Below are 17,216 nucleotides of genomic sequence, written 5' to 3'. Positions count from 1 at the left end.
TGGGATGTTAACTTTATTTTATCCTACACCGATATTTTTAATTATCTGCGACCCTCGAAACGGGTTCAAAATTGCAACCCTTCAAATGACTAATAATAAGCAGTAATTTTTCCTTTATATTTTGGCAACATCATAATCTGGTTGGGCGGTTGCGATAAATAAATGGTAACTAACTCTAACTAACTAAAAATAAAAAATTGCTTAACAAACGATTCCATGATTTTACGTAGTTTTTACTTATAATACCTAGCTACATATATTGGGTTGAAATTATAAGAAAATACCAAATAATATAAAATTCTATACTAATTTGCATGTCGTTAAATATAAATTAAAAAATATTTTATAATATACAGGATTTTATTGCCAGTACTAATCTGTAAAATCATTCTCTTATAACAATGTGAATATTAATTAAAGGAGCACTTGCAGATAATTACTCCTATAATGTATGTATTAAATCAATGTGATAAATATGTAGGTAATACCAAGGTTAAACAGAAAGATTAAGTAGGTTCTTACATTACATAGTTTTAGAAAACATTTAATATGGTTCTACCACTACACATAATGTAGGTATTTATAACAGATCGAGATGTATCGACTATAGATTTTATGAACTTGTATTTTTAAATATGTAATACTGAGTATACAGATTGTATCTCCAGTGGGTGGAGAACGTTAAACTCAATAATGGTAGGTAGCTTTATTAACAGAATGCTTGGCAAGTATATTGTTGGTTGCATACCTATATTATATGACTCGTGATGGGTTAAATAGATTATTAACGGATTAAAAAATTCTGTCACATTTTAATGGTGCATCATCTCTTATCGACCCTTTAAAATGTTTTAATTGAACTCTACTTACTGTCGATTAATGCTCTTAGTACGCTCACAGCTCATACCGTGTACCAAATATGGTTTTTCTAAGTTTAAGTATAACCACAGCCTGTCTATCTAGGCTGTGGTATAACCGAGAGTATTACTGGGATATTGATTTTTTTTCGAAATTTGAAACCCCACTTTCAAGGGCTATAACATTTCGGGGTGCAGCTTAGTATAAAGATAAGTTGCGTTAAATCACGATATTTTGGGTTCCCTTACATGTCCCTGCTCTATGTCGGCTCTTATGCGAAACACCTTGTATATAGAAAATATTCAATAACAGCATTAAACATATTTTTGTGAAATATTAAATCTGAACCTCTTAAAATGTGACTTAAAAAATATATTGTATGTGCAAGGCAAGCCCGTATTTCAAGATCATCAAAAAATTGAAAAAAAAAGACATGTCTGGAAACAATCATTTTCATTTGGATTCTTGAGATGCAGAATATTTAATTCACTCATAATTTTTTATTAGTTTTTCTTAGAATGGCCCACTAATAAAAGAAATTAATTTTAATTAAAAGGTAGTAGACAGAATAGCAATAACACAACGCACATTGCAGAATGCGCTAAATTTATTTTTGGTAGGTATTTTGGGTATTTTAAATACTTCGAGTAGGTAATTTAAATACTCAAGAATATTTAAATTACTTTTAAAAGATTTTAAATACTTTTTTAAAATACAAAATACTTTATTAAAGTTTTTGCAATACAAACAATTTTCGGGTTATAACAAAAGTATTTTTAAAATACTACTTGGTATTTTTTTTGTGTCTACTCCCAGCTCTGGTCGTAATACATGCCCCGAGCGGATTCAAAAGTTCAGTCAACTTTCAGTCAAAAGCGCGAAACTCAAAACTCGCTTGTTATACAGGGTGGTCCGAACCTTATGCAGGAAACTTCGAGGGCAGATAGATCTCTTTAAAATACTAAGTGTTTGCCTTATAAACATAGGTCTGGACCGGCCCCGTTTTAGAGATACAGGGTGTTGAAAATTGATTTTTTGTTTATATCTCAGGAATCTATTAACCGATCTCAATAAAATTTGGTACAGATAATGTATCATAGTAGACCTTGCATTCCCTAAAATATGAGCTCTAAAGGTTCAACCAGTACAACTGGAAAGGGATCACACACTTTTTTTATAAAAAAGCCTACGCCACTGCATTCTTTACAAGTTATTGTAACGGATTTATATTCTAATGGACAAAATACGTAAAAAAGGTAACTTGAATTTTTTCCCTAAGATTCGCCGTTCTCAAGTCATTCATACCAATATAATCCCCTATCTGCTCTCGAAGTTTCCTTCATAAAATTCGGACCACCCTGTACAAAACCATTATTGAAACTGTATATTTTTACCTAGTTTTATGTTAAATTTGGTCGTATTGTAATACGACCCGTTCAGGTAGAATTGTTGACTGTAAATTCCAGAACATGGGCTAACAATAATTAGCTATACTAATAAATAGACGACCTTCCTGGAAGGTAATTACTTAAACCGACCCTTCTCAGTCCAGGTCATGCAAAACCAAACTTAGGATATTCATTTTACTGTGAACTTCCTTAGTCGCAAGTCATTTTTAGCTTTTCATTAGTACCTACAGATATACTCAGTTGTGATTATTGTTCGGTTCCATCATTCAACATTGAAGAGGTAAGTTTTATACACATATTTAATTCCTTTTAATACTACATGTTTCGTAATGTATTCAGTATACTGTGTCCCAAATGTAAGTTGCACCTGCTGGTATACCTATATCTATATTTTGGACGTCATATTGCGTCTCTGTGATTTGTAATTTGTGTGTTAATTAGATTTTTAATTTTTATCTTAATTTATTTCTGATGAAGTGCATTATAATCTGTGAAATTCCATAAATTGATTTTTAGTAGTTTATATAAAACATATATTCTATAATACTACATATAAGATCTTGTATTTTTAGTCTACTGTAAAAGTATTAACGCAATTCAGACAAATATTTTTTCTAAAAGATCTTATGAAATGAAGTCAAAAATACTTTTTGATACACGTTTAGGCCATATTCAATAAAAGTATACAGGTTGTCTACTATAAAATGACCACTCCTATATGTCTCGCTTAATACATGATGCACGTAAAAAATCTTTATATGTTTTTTGTTACATTTTTTGATGCCTTGATGCTTGTAACAACAAATTTGAGATCCATGGCCAACTTTAGGAGTAATCATAAAAAAAACCGGAAAAGTACCGAAAGTTTCGGGTCGTCTAACTTTTTTATTTTAAGAGATAGAGAAAATTTATTTTAATAAAATTTCATGGCAAAATTGATATCTTTCACCCGGTGTAAACAAATTTTTGAAGTATCGTATCTAATTTGCTGCGCTCTCTACGCGGACAAAAGAAAAATTCTCATCGAAGCAGGCTGTGGATACTAAAAATTGCTTGTGTTTTCCTCTTTCATGCGATGTACTACATGTCGCCTTTATCTTTTATATTTATTACATATAATTTTGATATCAAAAATGTAGATTAATGTAGGAATTTTTTTAAATAGGCCAACTACAACAAAATTTAATGAATATAATGTAAGTACTTCTTTTAAGCTTAGAATCTGCAATATCTGACACCCATCAGTTTACTATCATAAGTAAGGTCCTATGATTTTGGTATCAACAATTCTAACTCAAAAGTTTATTGAAAACCTCTGCTGAAATGTAGTTTCTCCGTGCCAATGTAAATTAGGATTAGTCCATTTGAAGTAAATCTTCCTATTAAAAAATTCATTGTTACAAAAATTAGACACATCTGACCAGAGAATTCTTCTGCATATAAAAGGATCTTCCTTCTTTCTTTCTTGTCACCACCTACAGAACTCTAATCTCCTCGCTTTATCTTCCTCCGTCAAGCTCAAGAGATGTACTTTTTTTCACATTATAACATTTCAAACCATCTTTCGTAATATCCTTCTTGCACTATTCTTTACTAAATTATAGTTCACTTCAATCCTTCACTGTTTTGCTCATTTTTCCTATTTACATAATTCAAAATTCTGTTAACATTACCTTTTTTTATTAACAACAGCTGATTTTATTAGCACAGGTATTGTACATTCCGCAAGTGCTTAAACAGATTGAAATTGAATTGATAGTACAATATAAACATATTACACTTCTTAATATGTGAAAATATTATTATTATTCAAAATTATGTTTGTTCAAATCACAATTAACTGTAACAATTTTCATACCAACAGTTATGTATATACTATAACAATAAACAATTTGTTAAATAATGACATTACTAGGATAACACATTTGTTTTCAAAGTGTACTACATTTAGCGTAAGGTACTTTGTCTGTGCAAGTACAATGTTGAAGGCTCAAGTAAAAAACCAATATTATAATAATGTGAAAATAAATTCTGTATTTTCCTTAAAACAAGTACATTATATTTATTAAATTTTTTGTAGTTGATACGTGTCTACAACAATTTCTACGTTAACACGAAAATGTTTACATTTTTTATACCAAAATTGTAAAAATGTTATAAATATAAAAGATACAGGCAACATACGGTATATTGCATGAAACAGGAAAAAACAAGCAATTCTTTGTAGCCACAGCTTGTTTTGTGACAATTTTTTTTTGCCCGCGTAGAGGGTGCAGCAAATTACAAACGATATTTTAAAAATCTGTTTACATCAATTTTGCCATGAAATTTTATCAAAATAAGTTTTCTCTATCTCTTAAAATAAAAAAGTTAGATGACCCTAAACTTACAAAGTTGGCCATGGATCTCTAATTTTTTTTTCGAGCATCATGTATCGTGTATTAAGCGAGATACATAGAAGTGGCCCTCTTACAGTAGACAGCCTGTATATTAATGATTTCTTGAGAGGTATTTTTGTTTTCTGTCACAGATGGCGTACAATTTTAAAACGGTTCCTATTTATTTTCTTTTGGCATGTGCGAAAAAAAGGGTTCCGACAAGAAATATAGAATAAAACCACGTTTCTTAGAGGGGCTTACTAATTCATTTTGCAAAGTTACGAGAAATAGTTATTATTAGTTAGACACTGACTTGTAAGTTAGCTTGAAATATTGATATCGCTGGAAACAACTGCTTTATGGGCTACATGCCCAACTATCATATAATTTTTTCCAGCAATATCTAGTAAATAGCCTACCAACTTAATCATGCAGTTTTGGACTATATCCATACAAAGTTTCATGGTTCTATACTCTCTCACATCCCGAGTTATGGTGCGATGAGATCATGCATTCGAATTTTTTTCAATCACTGACTATTCAAGACTAGAAAACCGTTTTCTAGAGAAGCGGCTTGATGTCATGATCAAAACACGAACTGATCTAGTAATATGTATTTGATACAGTTGTGTGATCCACAGCTCTACCTACATTATTTTTTGTGGTGCTATATAACAGATTTTTATCACTTAAATAGACCCGTCTTTTTCCAGTTAAGCAAGGCGTTATTTAACGTTTATACAGCTTATAAGCTTAAAATGGTAGCGAACAATTCAGGCACATCGAGGTTAGTAATGTTTTAAATTACGTTGATGCAATTCAAACATGTTTTATTTAACACAGATCGAGACCCCAAAGTTTCCTTTCACGTGTTCCCGCGAGTAAACTCAAGTCGTGTGGAGTTACAGTAAAGAGGACCCTTAACAACAACACATCTGCTTCCACAGGTCCCATCGAAAGAAGCATAGATGATCCCACACACATCATACCATTAGTTCATATTTGGAATGGTAAGAGCGTATAAATATAAATACAACAGAGACAACAATTTTGAAAGATGAGGTGCAACTGTTAAGGCCTTTTCTCAAATGTTCAAAGAAGAAAGAATACACCAAATACAAAATTGCTTGCAAATTGAAGATAAAGTCTTTATTATGGCATATTTCATAACTATTTTTTGTCAGAAAAAATACAATGGTAGTTGTAACTCATACAGAAATCTTCTTAAGCAAACCACTTTTTTCATGTAAATATTTATTTACCACAATTCTAAAACTGAAGAATTTTTTAAAAAGGAATACATGGAGATAAAAAGAAAGGCAAGCTTAACCATCAATGTTGATATATTTGTGTAAATACAAAATACTTTAAAATGTCAACTTTTCAAATTGGTATACAATTAAAGTATTTATGTGACATTTCAGATGAGAGGAGAAAACCTGGGAGAATATTTGATAGGGACGATATTCTCGTAAACCCAAAGGAACAGTTTGTGCCAACAGAGACCGACGGATTAGAGGATAGGCAGGCATGTCATAGTCGGTATCTTTCTGGCACTCTGGGAAAACGAAGCAGGACCCAGTCACGTGGTAAAACCGTCGACAGAGATATGGAGAAAGAAAAAAGAGGCCAGAGTAGATGTCATTCTAAGGATCGTAAGGAAGAGAGGTGTAGAAGATCTAGAACTCCTTTGATATCTGGACATTATATGCCATCACACTCTGGGTCTAAATACAGGTCCAGCTCTAGAGACAGACACCGTACTCTAGATAGGTACAGGTAAGATTCATTTTTTAAATAAAAGGTGATGAAGCGTTTTTCTAACAAATCGGTTGCTTTAAAAATTTCGAAATTCTTTGTAATGTTATGAGAACCCTGTTTATCTGCAGCACACGTTCCAGAAGAAGCAGGTCGCTTTCTGTCGACTACCACAAACCCTCCACGTTTAGAAAATCCAGCAGGTCACCAAGAAGGTCGGTTACACCATCACATGATCGGAATACCCAGAACTCGGCAAGATATGAATATCATAGTCATAGACGAAGAGAACTATCGCCGGGTTATGTAGATTCCGGTAAAAGAAGAAGTAAAAGCCCTTCTAAATATGAAAGGAGGAAAAGGAGATCAAGGAGCAGAAGGTAAATGATTTTCCAATTTAAAAATTTCCTATATACAAGGACCCGAAAGCACTTAGTAAAAAATGAATATGTTTTGTATATAAATAAAAGTTATTAAAAAAAAAACTGTGATAAAAATTAAATAGAAAAAATACCAACTCCAATTCGAGATGAAGTATTTTTTTCGTCCGTGGTTTGTTTACTTCCGGAAGAAACGCTAAATAAATTTTATTTTCATGTACATATTTAGTCTATAGAATTTTTCGTGTGTAGTATAGTTATTTTTTTGCTTCTCAGTTCACCCGGTAGATACGAACGATATCCTCGGAGGCGGTATAGTCGTTCACCAGGTCGATATGATGACCAAAGACCTGCAGATAAACGACGTAGGTCCCCGTATCCACCACGGGTTAGTTTTAGCAGCGGTCAAGAGCGTTCGAGTAGAGAATACCATAAATACAGAAGAAGCAGAAGTCGCACGCCCAGGAAACGCAGTAGGACATCTCAGGAAGAGCGGGAAGCTGAATTTGCATTTTATGAGGTATTTTTAATTTCTTGTTAGTAGATAGGAAAGTTTCGTCAATTCGCATTTGATATAGATGTACCACTTAACATTCCCACTGGCGTTTAATAATACTCTATATATAATATGTGTCATTCAGCGAAAAGAAATTCATTTCATTTGCTATTTCTAAATTGTGGTTCTAAATTATCTCTCAATACTTTTAGAACAGGTAGTCGAGATATATTATCCATATTTTGAACTTAGTCTTAGTCTTAAGGCCTCTGGACACTAATTAAGGGATGATGTCACTACTTCACCAACGCTTTTTTTAGTTTTAATGGAAATTAATTTCTCTTTTACTTAAACTGTCATTTCTTTGGTCTCAAAACACAATTTGCGTGCTTTACAGCATAATTAATCTTGTAACCGTTGCCGAAATAATTGAATTAAGCATTATTTAAAACTAGAGAAAAATACCACTAGTACTGACGTCACCAAACAAGATGTGAGGCGTTATAGTATAGATAGTAATGCTAGTAGCGATTTAGAGTTTATTCGTTTCTAAAGAAACGCCAGTAGTAGTAGTAATAGTAAGTAAACTGGTATATTTTTGTTTAGGGTATCCCAGGAAGCGAATACTGGATTCCCAATCGAATGCGTCCAGGTTATCCAACCATTCCGCGCTGTTTCCCACCGGCGTTTTTCTCCGGGATACCTGGAGCGTCCATTGTCGTCCCACCTAGGATGCCGATGGTGACGCCTTATCCTCCGCCGTATAGACAGACACTGCCCGTATATAATAGCAAACAGAAGCTAAAAGTCCCGAACCCGGCACAGTCAATCGCCAACTGTACCGTTTCTAAAACTGGCGTTGGCGAAACGACGGATTGTGAAAAAGAAACAAGAGAAAGAAGTGTTTCTGGAAATAGACACATTTCCGAAGTGAAGCCTCTGACCACTCTGCACGAAAAAGACTGACACTTTTTTTTTTGTATATAATGTAAATATCTTGTACATTATTTTAATAAATATTTTCATTTTTTAAAACTGTTAAAAACAAAATTCATAGTGTGTTTTTCCCGTCCCAACTCTTTCCTATATTCCTTGTTAAATTTTAACCATGCTTATTTTTGGAAAATAATAAAGATAATGAAAATGATGGACTGTAGTAAACTAATAACGAAATTCGACTACTGGAGATAATCTTGAGCTATTGTAAAAAAAAATTAAAGAGAATGGGAGGAGGTGATTTAGAGAGAGATAAAAGAAGGAACGGAAGAGAGAGAGGAAAATGAAGGGGATAGGCAGGGAGAGAGAATAAAAGAGATTTCCGTCTTGTCAGTGACACAAAAAAGAAATATACTCTTGATGATCATATTCCATAACCTTACACTAAGTAAAATTTAAGTTGAGTTATTAAGGAATAAAATGTCCGATATATCAAAATATATTACTAACTACGAATTAAATCTATGAATCCGTAATTGGAAAAAATGAAAGAAATGCCTAAAAGAGGTCTACAAGATATTTTATTTTCTTAATAAAAAAAACTGTCATTGTAAAGGTCAGTAATATGTAATTATTTATTTATTTTTTGTTAAATATCTACATAAAATTTATCTAATGTAATGTACTTAATTTAAAATTGTTTCAAATGCCTGCCCTAAAAATATCGCTCTCAAATCAGTTCCAAATAGAATATTGACTCATAGTCCAATTAAATAAGCCTTTAAATCAAAATTTTGGTCAACTTGCCTGAATTTTTGATATGAGTTAGTTTGAGGTATATTATAACAATAAGTGACAGTAATTTTTTGTTCAACCCCCGGCCAAGGGTGAAAGGAGATAAAACAAAGGAGTTTTTCAAGATAACTCAAAAGGGGCAAGGGCTAGAAAAAAAGTTTATTATAAAAGTTGTAAAGCATACAATTCTACATAAAAATGGCATCTTGACTTTTTTTTGTACTAGAGTTAGGGAGGCTAGAAGTTAAAAGGAAGGTTTCAGAAATTTAAAATCATAACGAGCAGAAAAACGAATGAATTTAATATATTTTTTTTTCAATCTACTCTAAAAAATGTACACTTTTTTTTTTTATCGGCGGAAAAACATTTACAGGGTGAAATACACCCTCGAAGTTTGCACCCCAAATCAGTTTTTTCAAAATTTCTGGGGTTCTAATCAATATTTTGAAATGAAACAAAATGGAAAGTACTTATGATAAAAAACAAATATTTCGCAAGTGATTCCGTGTTTGGGGGTTGCTACCCTTATTTTTATTTCAGAAAAACTATATTTTTTATTTATAAAAAAATCATATTTACCCAAAAAGAATTAAAAATATGATATATGTAAATAAATTGACAAAAGTAAATTGACCTGTTTCGAGGTTTCCGTTAAAATCTGTTTAGGGGGGTGAACAACAAATTTGAAATTGTTCTTTCTTATATCGAAAAAAAAAATTACAAAATTCATTCATTTTTCTGCTCGATTTTATTTAATTTCTGAAATCTTCCCTTAACTTCTAGCCTCCCTAACTCTGTTAATTTTAATAATACACGAAAAAGTCAAGAGGCCATTTTTATGCAGAATTGTATGTTTTACAACTTTTATATATTATTCGAAGCTTTTTTCTAGCCCTTACCTGTTTTGAGTTATCTTGAAAAACCCCTTTGCTTTATCTTTTTTCACCCTTGGCCGGGGGTTGAACAAAAATTACTGTCACTTACCTCAAACAAACTCCTATTAAAAATTCAGGCAAGTTGACTAAAACTGTTGTTTTCAAATTGCTAAAATTTTCCTGATTTTCTTTTCTATCATAAGATCACTCGGTAAGTAGAAAATTATTTTAGAAATGGTTATATTGTGACACGGATGGGGTAAATTGAAAATAGTAATTATTTATTTAAAAATTGTGTTTATTTGGTATAAAGGAAAACATAAAATATATAGAAATTATGTAAACAATAGAAGCTCTAAACTAATAAAGGAATAAAGTGTAATTGTGTAAATAATACCGTAATAAAAATACATAAATAAAAAAATACTAAATAATATTACCGTAGGATATTTGCTATAATTTCAAAACAAACCCTACATATTTATACCCTTATGTGTAAGCAAATGCAAAGATAGGAATACCATGGAAAATAGTCAAGTCGATGTGTTGTATTTAAAGAGACACTAATAAGTATTACATATATTCGTAAATATAAAATATATTAAGCTTTTTTAAACAGACTCTGTTGGACTCTGGAATTCAGAAAGCGCATGAATCGGGTTTTGCACCTTCTTCTGCGATCCCTTCCTTACTTTGGCACGAACTTCTTCTGGTTTTTCCGGTCTCACTAATGGTTTCTTTTCTGGAGCTTTCGTCTTCCATACAACAATAGGCGACTGAAAAGAATCGGAAATTAGTGGGAAACTTTAATACTAGATTAATATACTTACAGCAACAGTGGCCTGTCTGGGGTATTTAGTGGATGCAACATATGAAGCCTTTACAGTGAGAACAACGGCATTCATCAAATTTTTAGCTGCTTGGATAAGAGAAGTAGCGCTATCCAACTGAAAAAAAGTCGTTATTAATTATGTGAACTAAATTTTCCAGAAATTTACTTTACCCCTGATACAATCAATTCTCCACTAATATTTTGTACGTCAGCCTTTACTTTAGAAGTAATATTCATTTGGTGGCAATAGAGAGCGATACGTTGCAGATATGCTAACAAATCTTTCTTAGTGGAACTTTCCGGGCACTGCTCAGCAATTTGTCTAGTGAGTTTATCCAATTTTGTACCAGCTTCAGAAATCTTCTTGGCAGCATTAATGACATCCATAGTTGTCTTCAGTGGGCCTCGACCCCTATTGGTACGATTAGTGTTAATATACTTATCATTTGCAAGAATATAATGGGTACCTTGTGAAGTCTGTCATTTCCATCATGATCATGCACATGTGTTTCGCAAGAACTATTATATCGTTTCCAGTGTCGTCCCATTTTGCTACTTCACGGTCAAATTTGAGTTTTTCGCTGCGGAAGAACTCGACCTGTTGCAGAATCTTCTGTTTGTCTTCTTCTGGCATTTTACCCATAGCTTCCTAAAATCACACATAATTCCAAAGTTAATAGTCTCATTTTCAGAACATTGTGAGTTAAATTACTTACTCTAGCAGTTGTAATTCCACTGATATCTGGATATTCATCCACACCATGTTCACCTGTATGTGCACTTGCTAAAAAATAAAACAAACTTAGAAACGGTTCATAGAAAAAATCTTATTTAAAACCTACATTTGCTTCTTGTTTCTAAAGTGTAGTTTTCGTCAAGCTCAACATCTTCCGGATCCAGATCTTCATCAGCCTAAAACACGTCAAATAAATAAGAAATTCAATTTATATCTGAACTGTATACATACCCTATTCATCAGAACAGCCCTTCTTATTTCCCTCACACCATCGTATACCAGCCTTGAAGCATCGATAAAATCGTTCTCATCCACTTCTTTTGGAGGATTACTGCCTAAAGCTTGTACGGCAACTTGAACTCGTTGTGTAAATTTCGGCATTACTTGATCATTAAGAACCTTTACCGCTTCCAAGACACGTTTTGTATAGATACAAGGATCGTAATTATCCATTTCGGCAGTCACAACATTGCATACCCTGTTAGAACGACCGCGAATACCACTGGCCGTACGATCTAATGTATCAGCGTCACCTTCTTGAAGGGCTAGGACACATTTGTTGACATCTTCTAAAATATGGTTTTCGGAAACAGCCAGAAAATCATCTATTGTTGTGATATCATCCACAGCCTCTGTGAGAATACGAACTTGGTTCTCCCAAGATTGTTTGAAAGCATCCATATTTTCTTGAGCAACTTTGCTGCGAGGTCTCGCAACAAGAATACGTGCGGCATTTATTACTTCGGGACAAAGATTGTCAATTTGAGCAGCAGCATAACGAACCATTTTCACACCATCCTCATTATTCGACATGCTGCACACAAGGTTCGCAACTTCTACCAATTTGTTAGAGTGTTCTGTAAACACAACGGCATACTCTTCTACTTCTTTCTCGTTCCCATTTTGAGCTGCTTTAATAAGGACTAATAGCGGAATGTTTGTATCCAAGAAACTAAAAGATAAAATTATTTAAATCGTAATTTTGAAGGCTATAATTTTCTTTTACCTGTCCGACACGTGATCAACGACAGCTTTACGTAGCTGTCTCCGTAAATCTTTAGTTTTTCTGCCCATGTTGTCTATGGCTCTGCCTAAACTTTCACTTTTATCTTTATTTCCCATCTGAAAATATTGAATAGTAGGTATATGCAAACAAAATAAGTGATATTTAGTTTAAATAGAGAAGGAAAGAGAGAAACATTTAATACTTGGGTTTATCTGATGATAGCCCATTTCAGAGCTTTATTTAATATGAATAATAATCAAAGCAAAAATAAATGAGGAATGTAAGAAAAAGCTGAAAAGTGAGTTGAGGCAAAATGATTCAAGATTTTGTACATTTGTAATGTTAAAAACTATCTGTGATTCCTATACAATTTTAATATTTTACAAAGAAGTTATCATGTCTACGACTTCAGAAAAAAATAAAGAAAAATATTTTCAAGGAGTAAGGTATCGGATATATGTTTGACAGAAAAGAAAATATGTATAAACATTCCACTCATACTTTATGAACCTATGATGTCAAAGTTATACTTACATTATTATTTCATTTATGATATTCTTTATAATTTTTAGTGAATAGAAGACTAAACAATTAAATGCTTTGTTTTTTTATTTGAATTTGTATATGTAATTCAATCCAAGAACATCGAAAAATTAAATTTATTTAAAGAAATGAGTTACAGATGGAGATATTTTAAAGAAATAAATATCTAGTAAAGTTAGATTTTGTGGCAGTTGATATAAATTTTACGTTTATGAAATCTAAAGTTTACAAAGTGAAATTTTTTGGTTTCTGTTGTGGAACCGTTCAGGTTTATGTATTCATGTACTTTTAAGTAAATAAAACAATCTGGAAACATAACCATATGTTTAAAGAGGGTATTAAAGAAAGGGGCTACATCGAAAAAGAATATACATTTAAACAGTTAATGGGATAATTGTGATTCCACGTAATACTTCCAACTGCTGTGTATAAAGTAAAAAAGACTTTAAGCCAGAAAGTACTCAAGACTCAAATTGTTGAAATAGATTTCTATCAAAAGTTTAGTAGTTCATTTTATATTGTATTATTAAATTAATTATTTAACGTTCAGATTATTTTTCTTAAAATCACTCAAGTCATATACTACAGGTAGAAAAAGAAAAAGTGCAATAAACAAACTCATTATAAACACATTCCAATTATATATATATTAAGAGAATCAACATACATGATTCTTACAGTTATCTACCAAACTTTTGAAATGTTAATAAAAGAGCAGTCAGTAAACTTACATTAGTCATGTATTCTGATAATAAATCCTGCAAAGCTTGCCGGACCGCGTTACATTCAGCTACAATTCTCTCACGCCTCTCGTCTCTAGTGCAGCTGGAATCTGCCATTAGAGCAGCACCACTGATAATGCTTTCTAATCTTTCTTCTAAAGAGGGTCTTGTGTGTACTTCATTATACGCTAAAGGCTCCATTACCGTATGATCCTAAAAATATTTCAAATGTTTTATACAATTTATATACTCTTTGTAGAAAACTTACATCAAAATCGTCTAAAGCTGCAGCTAATTCGCCTGGTCCATCATATGGTCCAGAAGTAGGTTGTGGGGTCCGTCCTTGGGCAACATCATTCATCGTATTGACAGCTTCACATACTTGTTTCAAAGCATAATCTCTGTTTGCTTTAGCAGCTGCCAGTTCTGGATGACGTACATAAACTTTTGATGCTGTTAACAGCATGGTGGAGTGTTTCTTAAGCACTGCTCTAGCTGCAGCAAGATCATCTCTTAACTGAGGGTCCTTTAATTCCTGTTGTCGTTTAGCTGCCTGATTCATAAGCTCGTTGGCATTCCGGCCAAAAGTTTTTATGTTGTCCAAGAGTTCCGCATGACTTGAAGCATTTTTCAGTTTTTCTAAATCGTTTTCTACCACATGTAGGGATTTGAGCAACAAATGTACGTCGACCATGTCAGCAAGGATTAGTAGTCTAGTCACCGCTGACAATAAATTTCTAGCGGCACGCACCATGTTTCCTCTTTTGAGCGAGGAACAGGGATCCTCAGAAAATTCTCTTGCTGCCATACCCATGGCATTCCCTTATGATAAAATAGTATATTTCTTTGGAATGTATGCTAATACAGTGGAGTTTGGTTATAACAACATTCAAGACACAGTGAAATCACAACGTGCTAAATGGATGACATTGTAATGTAAATTTTGTACCTATACACAGAGGTATTCAAATAACATTCTAGTTCTTTTTAATTCTTTCATTTTCATACTTGAGATATACTCTAAAGGTGTGCCATCAAAGTAATATGTTGGATATCAAGTCAAGAAACCATAAACTGTTTCTACCAAATACATATTGAAAATGTATAGGATACAAAAAAGTATAGCTTGAAATTGCGAGAACATTTTTGGAAAGTTTGGCCACTACCAAGTTCAAATTTTTTTCTCGTTTTGAATTGTAAAACTAATTTTACGCAAGTAAAACAATAGGCTCAATGAAATGGAATGATATTTATTACAAATGATCGTAATAATCACAGAACTGAACAAGACAATTCAAAATCAAGTCTTTGTAAGCAGTAAGTAAAACGGAAATTTATATTTTATCTATATGAAACCAAACTAGCTTAGCAGTATGCTGTAAAATGTAAACCAAACTCCACTGCATATTCAAAGATTATTTTTGTAATATATTCAAACTAAATGGAATTTTCCTTTCCTCTCTTTTCCATTTAAAGGATTAATTTTTATTTAATTTAATTTTTTATTATTATGTTTTTTTTAAATTTGGTTTAATTTTAACCAAAAATTTTTTTTTGTTTAAATTACTATGAAATTGACCAAAGTGGGATTAATTCAAGAGCGATTTTCTCAGAAACCGTTAAAGATAACGATTTAAAACAAGAGTACCTTTTTAACGTAAAACAGTTCGGGAAAACGGAATTTGCTGTCCAATTTGTTAAAAAGTCAAAGATGAAAAAGTTACACACGCAAAGTACCAAGGGCCCCCCCGTACCCACCCCAATGGACCTTGTGGAAATAAATGGATTAGTCCATCAAATTGCTCATCAAAATTTAGCTGTGTATACCAAATTTCATTCATTTATCACAACGCGATTGAGAGATATTGCAAAAAAATGATTTCCATTCCTCCCTCTTCAATGGGTCCCTGTGCCCTTAGGAGGCATTTCCGGACCCATGTTCATATGAACTTTTTACTTAGTTTTGATCATAGAATCGGCCTGTTCAAGGTTGGCAGCTAATTATGAGACACCCTGTATAATTTTGAAATAGCATTACTGTATAATATTTTTAATAATCTTCATAATTTAAATGTTCATGTTTATATTATTCATGTTACTATTTAGGTCGTATAAATAAATTAATACTGTCGTAATGAGATGAAGTTTAATCACCCGTGAATTAACTACATACTGTTGCAGTACTTACCTGTTTTCCGTACTTCTTCTACAGCTGCTAACATTTCTTCAGTTATATCAGGGTTTTCATATGCTGTCTGTTCACCCTTTTCAATGAAATTTTCGGTGGCTTTTTCAACGGTGCTAACAAGAGCATTGGCACGTTTAGATTTACCCTTCTTCTTTTTGCTAGGTCCCTTTGTATTTACAAGTGTAGTTACTTGTAAAACCAAGGGTTCTAGTTTTTTTTCTACTGACATTGTTCTTATCTCTAAGTTTTTGGGGACCCATTTTAAGCCAAAATGGTCAGTCATGGTGGATTGAGCTTTCTTCTACACTGTATACAAACGAAATCGATTTACTGGTGATTCTTCCAATAAAAATATCTACGGCTCACACTCTATTACTCACAAAGCAAAAGTAAAAATTTCTACTTGTTTATCTGGAAATGATTCATAAGTTATGAATCATAACTGATAACTGTACTTTCGGTACTTTTCCAGTTTTTTTATGATTACTCCTAAAGTTGGCCATGGATCTCAAATTTGTTGTTACAAGCATCAAGGCCTCAAAAAATGTAACAAAAAACATATAAAGATTTTTGACGTGCATCGTGTATTAAGCGAGACATATATGATTGGCCCTTTTATAGTAGACAGCCTGTGCACTTTTATTGAATATGGCCTAAACGTGTATCATAAAGTATTGTTTGACTTCATTTCATAAGATCTTTTAGAAAAAATATTTGTCTGAATTGCGTTAATACTTTTACAGTAGACTAAAAATACAAGATCTTATATGTAGTATTATAGAATATATGTTTTATATAAACTACTAAAAATCAATTTATGGAATTTCACAGATTATAATGCACTTCGTCAGAAATAAATTGAGATAAAAATTAAAAATCTAATTAACACAAATTACAAATCACAGAAACGCAATATGGCGCCCAAAATATAGATATAGGTATACCAGTAGGTGCAACTTACATTTGGGACAGTATACTGAATACATTACGAAACATGTACATAGTATCAAAAATAATTATAAATATGTGTATAAAACTTACCTCTTCAATGTTGAACGATGGAACCGAACAATAATCACAACTGAGTATATCTGAAGGTACTAATGAAAAGCTAAAAACGACTTGCGACTAAGGAAGTTCATAGTAAAATGAATATCCTATATTTGGTTTTGCATGACCTGGACTGAGAAGGGTCGGTTTAAGTAAGTACCTTCCAGGAAGGTCGTCTATTTATTAGTATAGCTAATTATTGTTAGCCCATGTTCTGGAATTTACAGTTAACAATTCTACCTAAACGGGTCGTA

At 32.4% G+C, this 17,216-nt stretch overlaps 1 protein-coding gene across 1 annotated transcript; it reads right to left on the bottom strand.

Annotated features, from left to right (window-relative positions):
* Positions 1 to 10,410: 10,410 nt before the first annotated feature.
* LOC108906254 (catenin alpha-like) lies at positions 10,411 to 16,411 on the bottom strand. Its single transcript, XM_018709467.2, has 11 exons — positions 15,913 to 16,411; positions 13,993 to 14,546; positions 13,734 to 13,937; positions 12,460 to 12,575; positions 11,685 to 12,405; positions 11,560 to 11,629; positions 11,434 to 11,501; positions 11,185 to 11,366; positions 10,889 to 11,129; positions 10,716 to 10,832; positions 10,411 to 10,661 (listed from the first exon to the last, which is right to left on the bottom strand). Exons 1-11 carry the CDS (start codon positions 16,193 to 16,195, stop codon positions 10,497 to 10,499), a joined length of 2,721 nt encoding a protein of 906 aa, XP_018564983.1. The 5' UTR covers positions 16,196 to 16,411; the 3' UTR covers positions 10,411 to 10,496.
* Positions 16,412 to 17,216: the final 805 nt, after the last annotated feature.

Source organism: Anoplophora glabripennis, unplaced genomic scaffold (assembly GCF_000390285.2).
Source record: "Anoplophora glabripennis isolate ALB-LARVAE unplaced genomic scaffold, Agla_2.0 scaffold32, whole genome shotgun sequence".
Classification (NCBI taxonomy): Eukaryota; Metazoa; Arthropoda; class Insecta; order Coleoptera; family Cerambycidae; genus Anoplophora; species Anoplophora glabripennis.
This window is presented reverse-complemented; position numbering and strand designations above follow the sequence as displayed.

What these genes read in the sequence shown, in the direction of transcription:
- LOC108906254 (XM_018709467.2), bottom strand. Translation starts at nt 16,195, where the DNA reads ATGACTGACCATTTTGGCTTAAAATGGGTCCCCAAAAACTTAGAGATA. An exon ending in TATCAGAATACATGACTAAT is followed by an intron (nt 12,576 to 13,733) that starts GTAAGTTTACTG and finishes CAATATTTTCAG; the next exon opens with ATGGGAAATAAAGATAAAAG. An exon ending in GTGGAATTACAACTGCTAGA is followed by an intron (nt 11,367 to 11,433) that starts GTAAGTAATTTA and finishes GTGTGATTTTAG; the next exon opens with GAAGCTATGGGTAAAATGCC.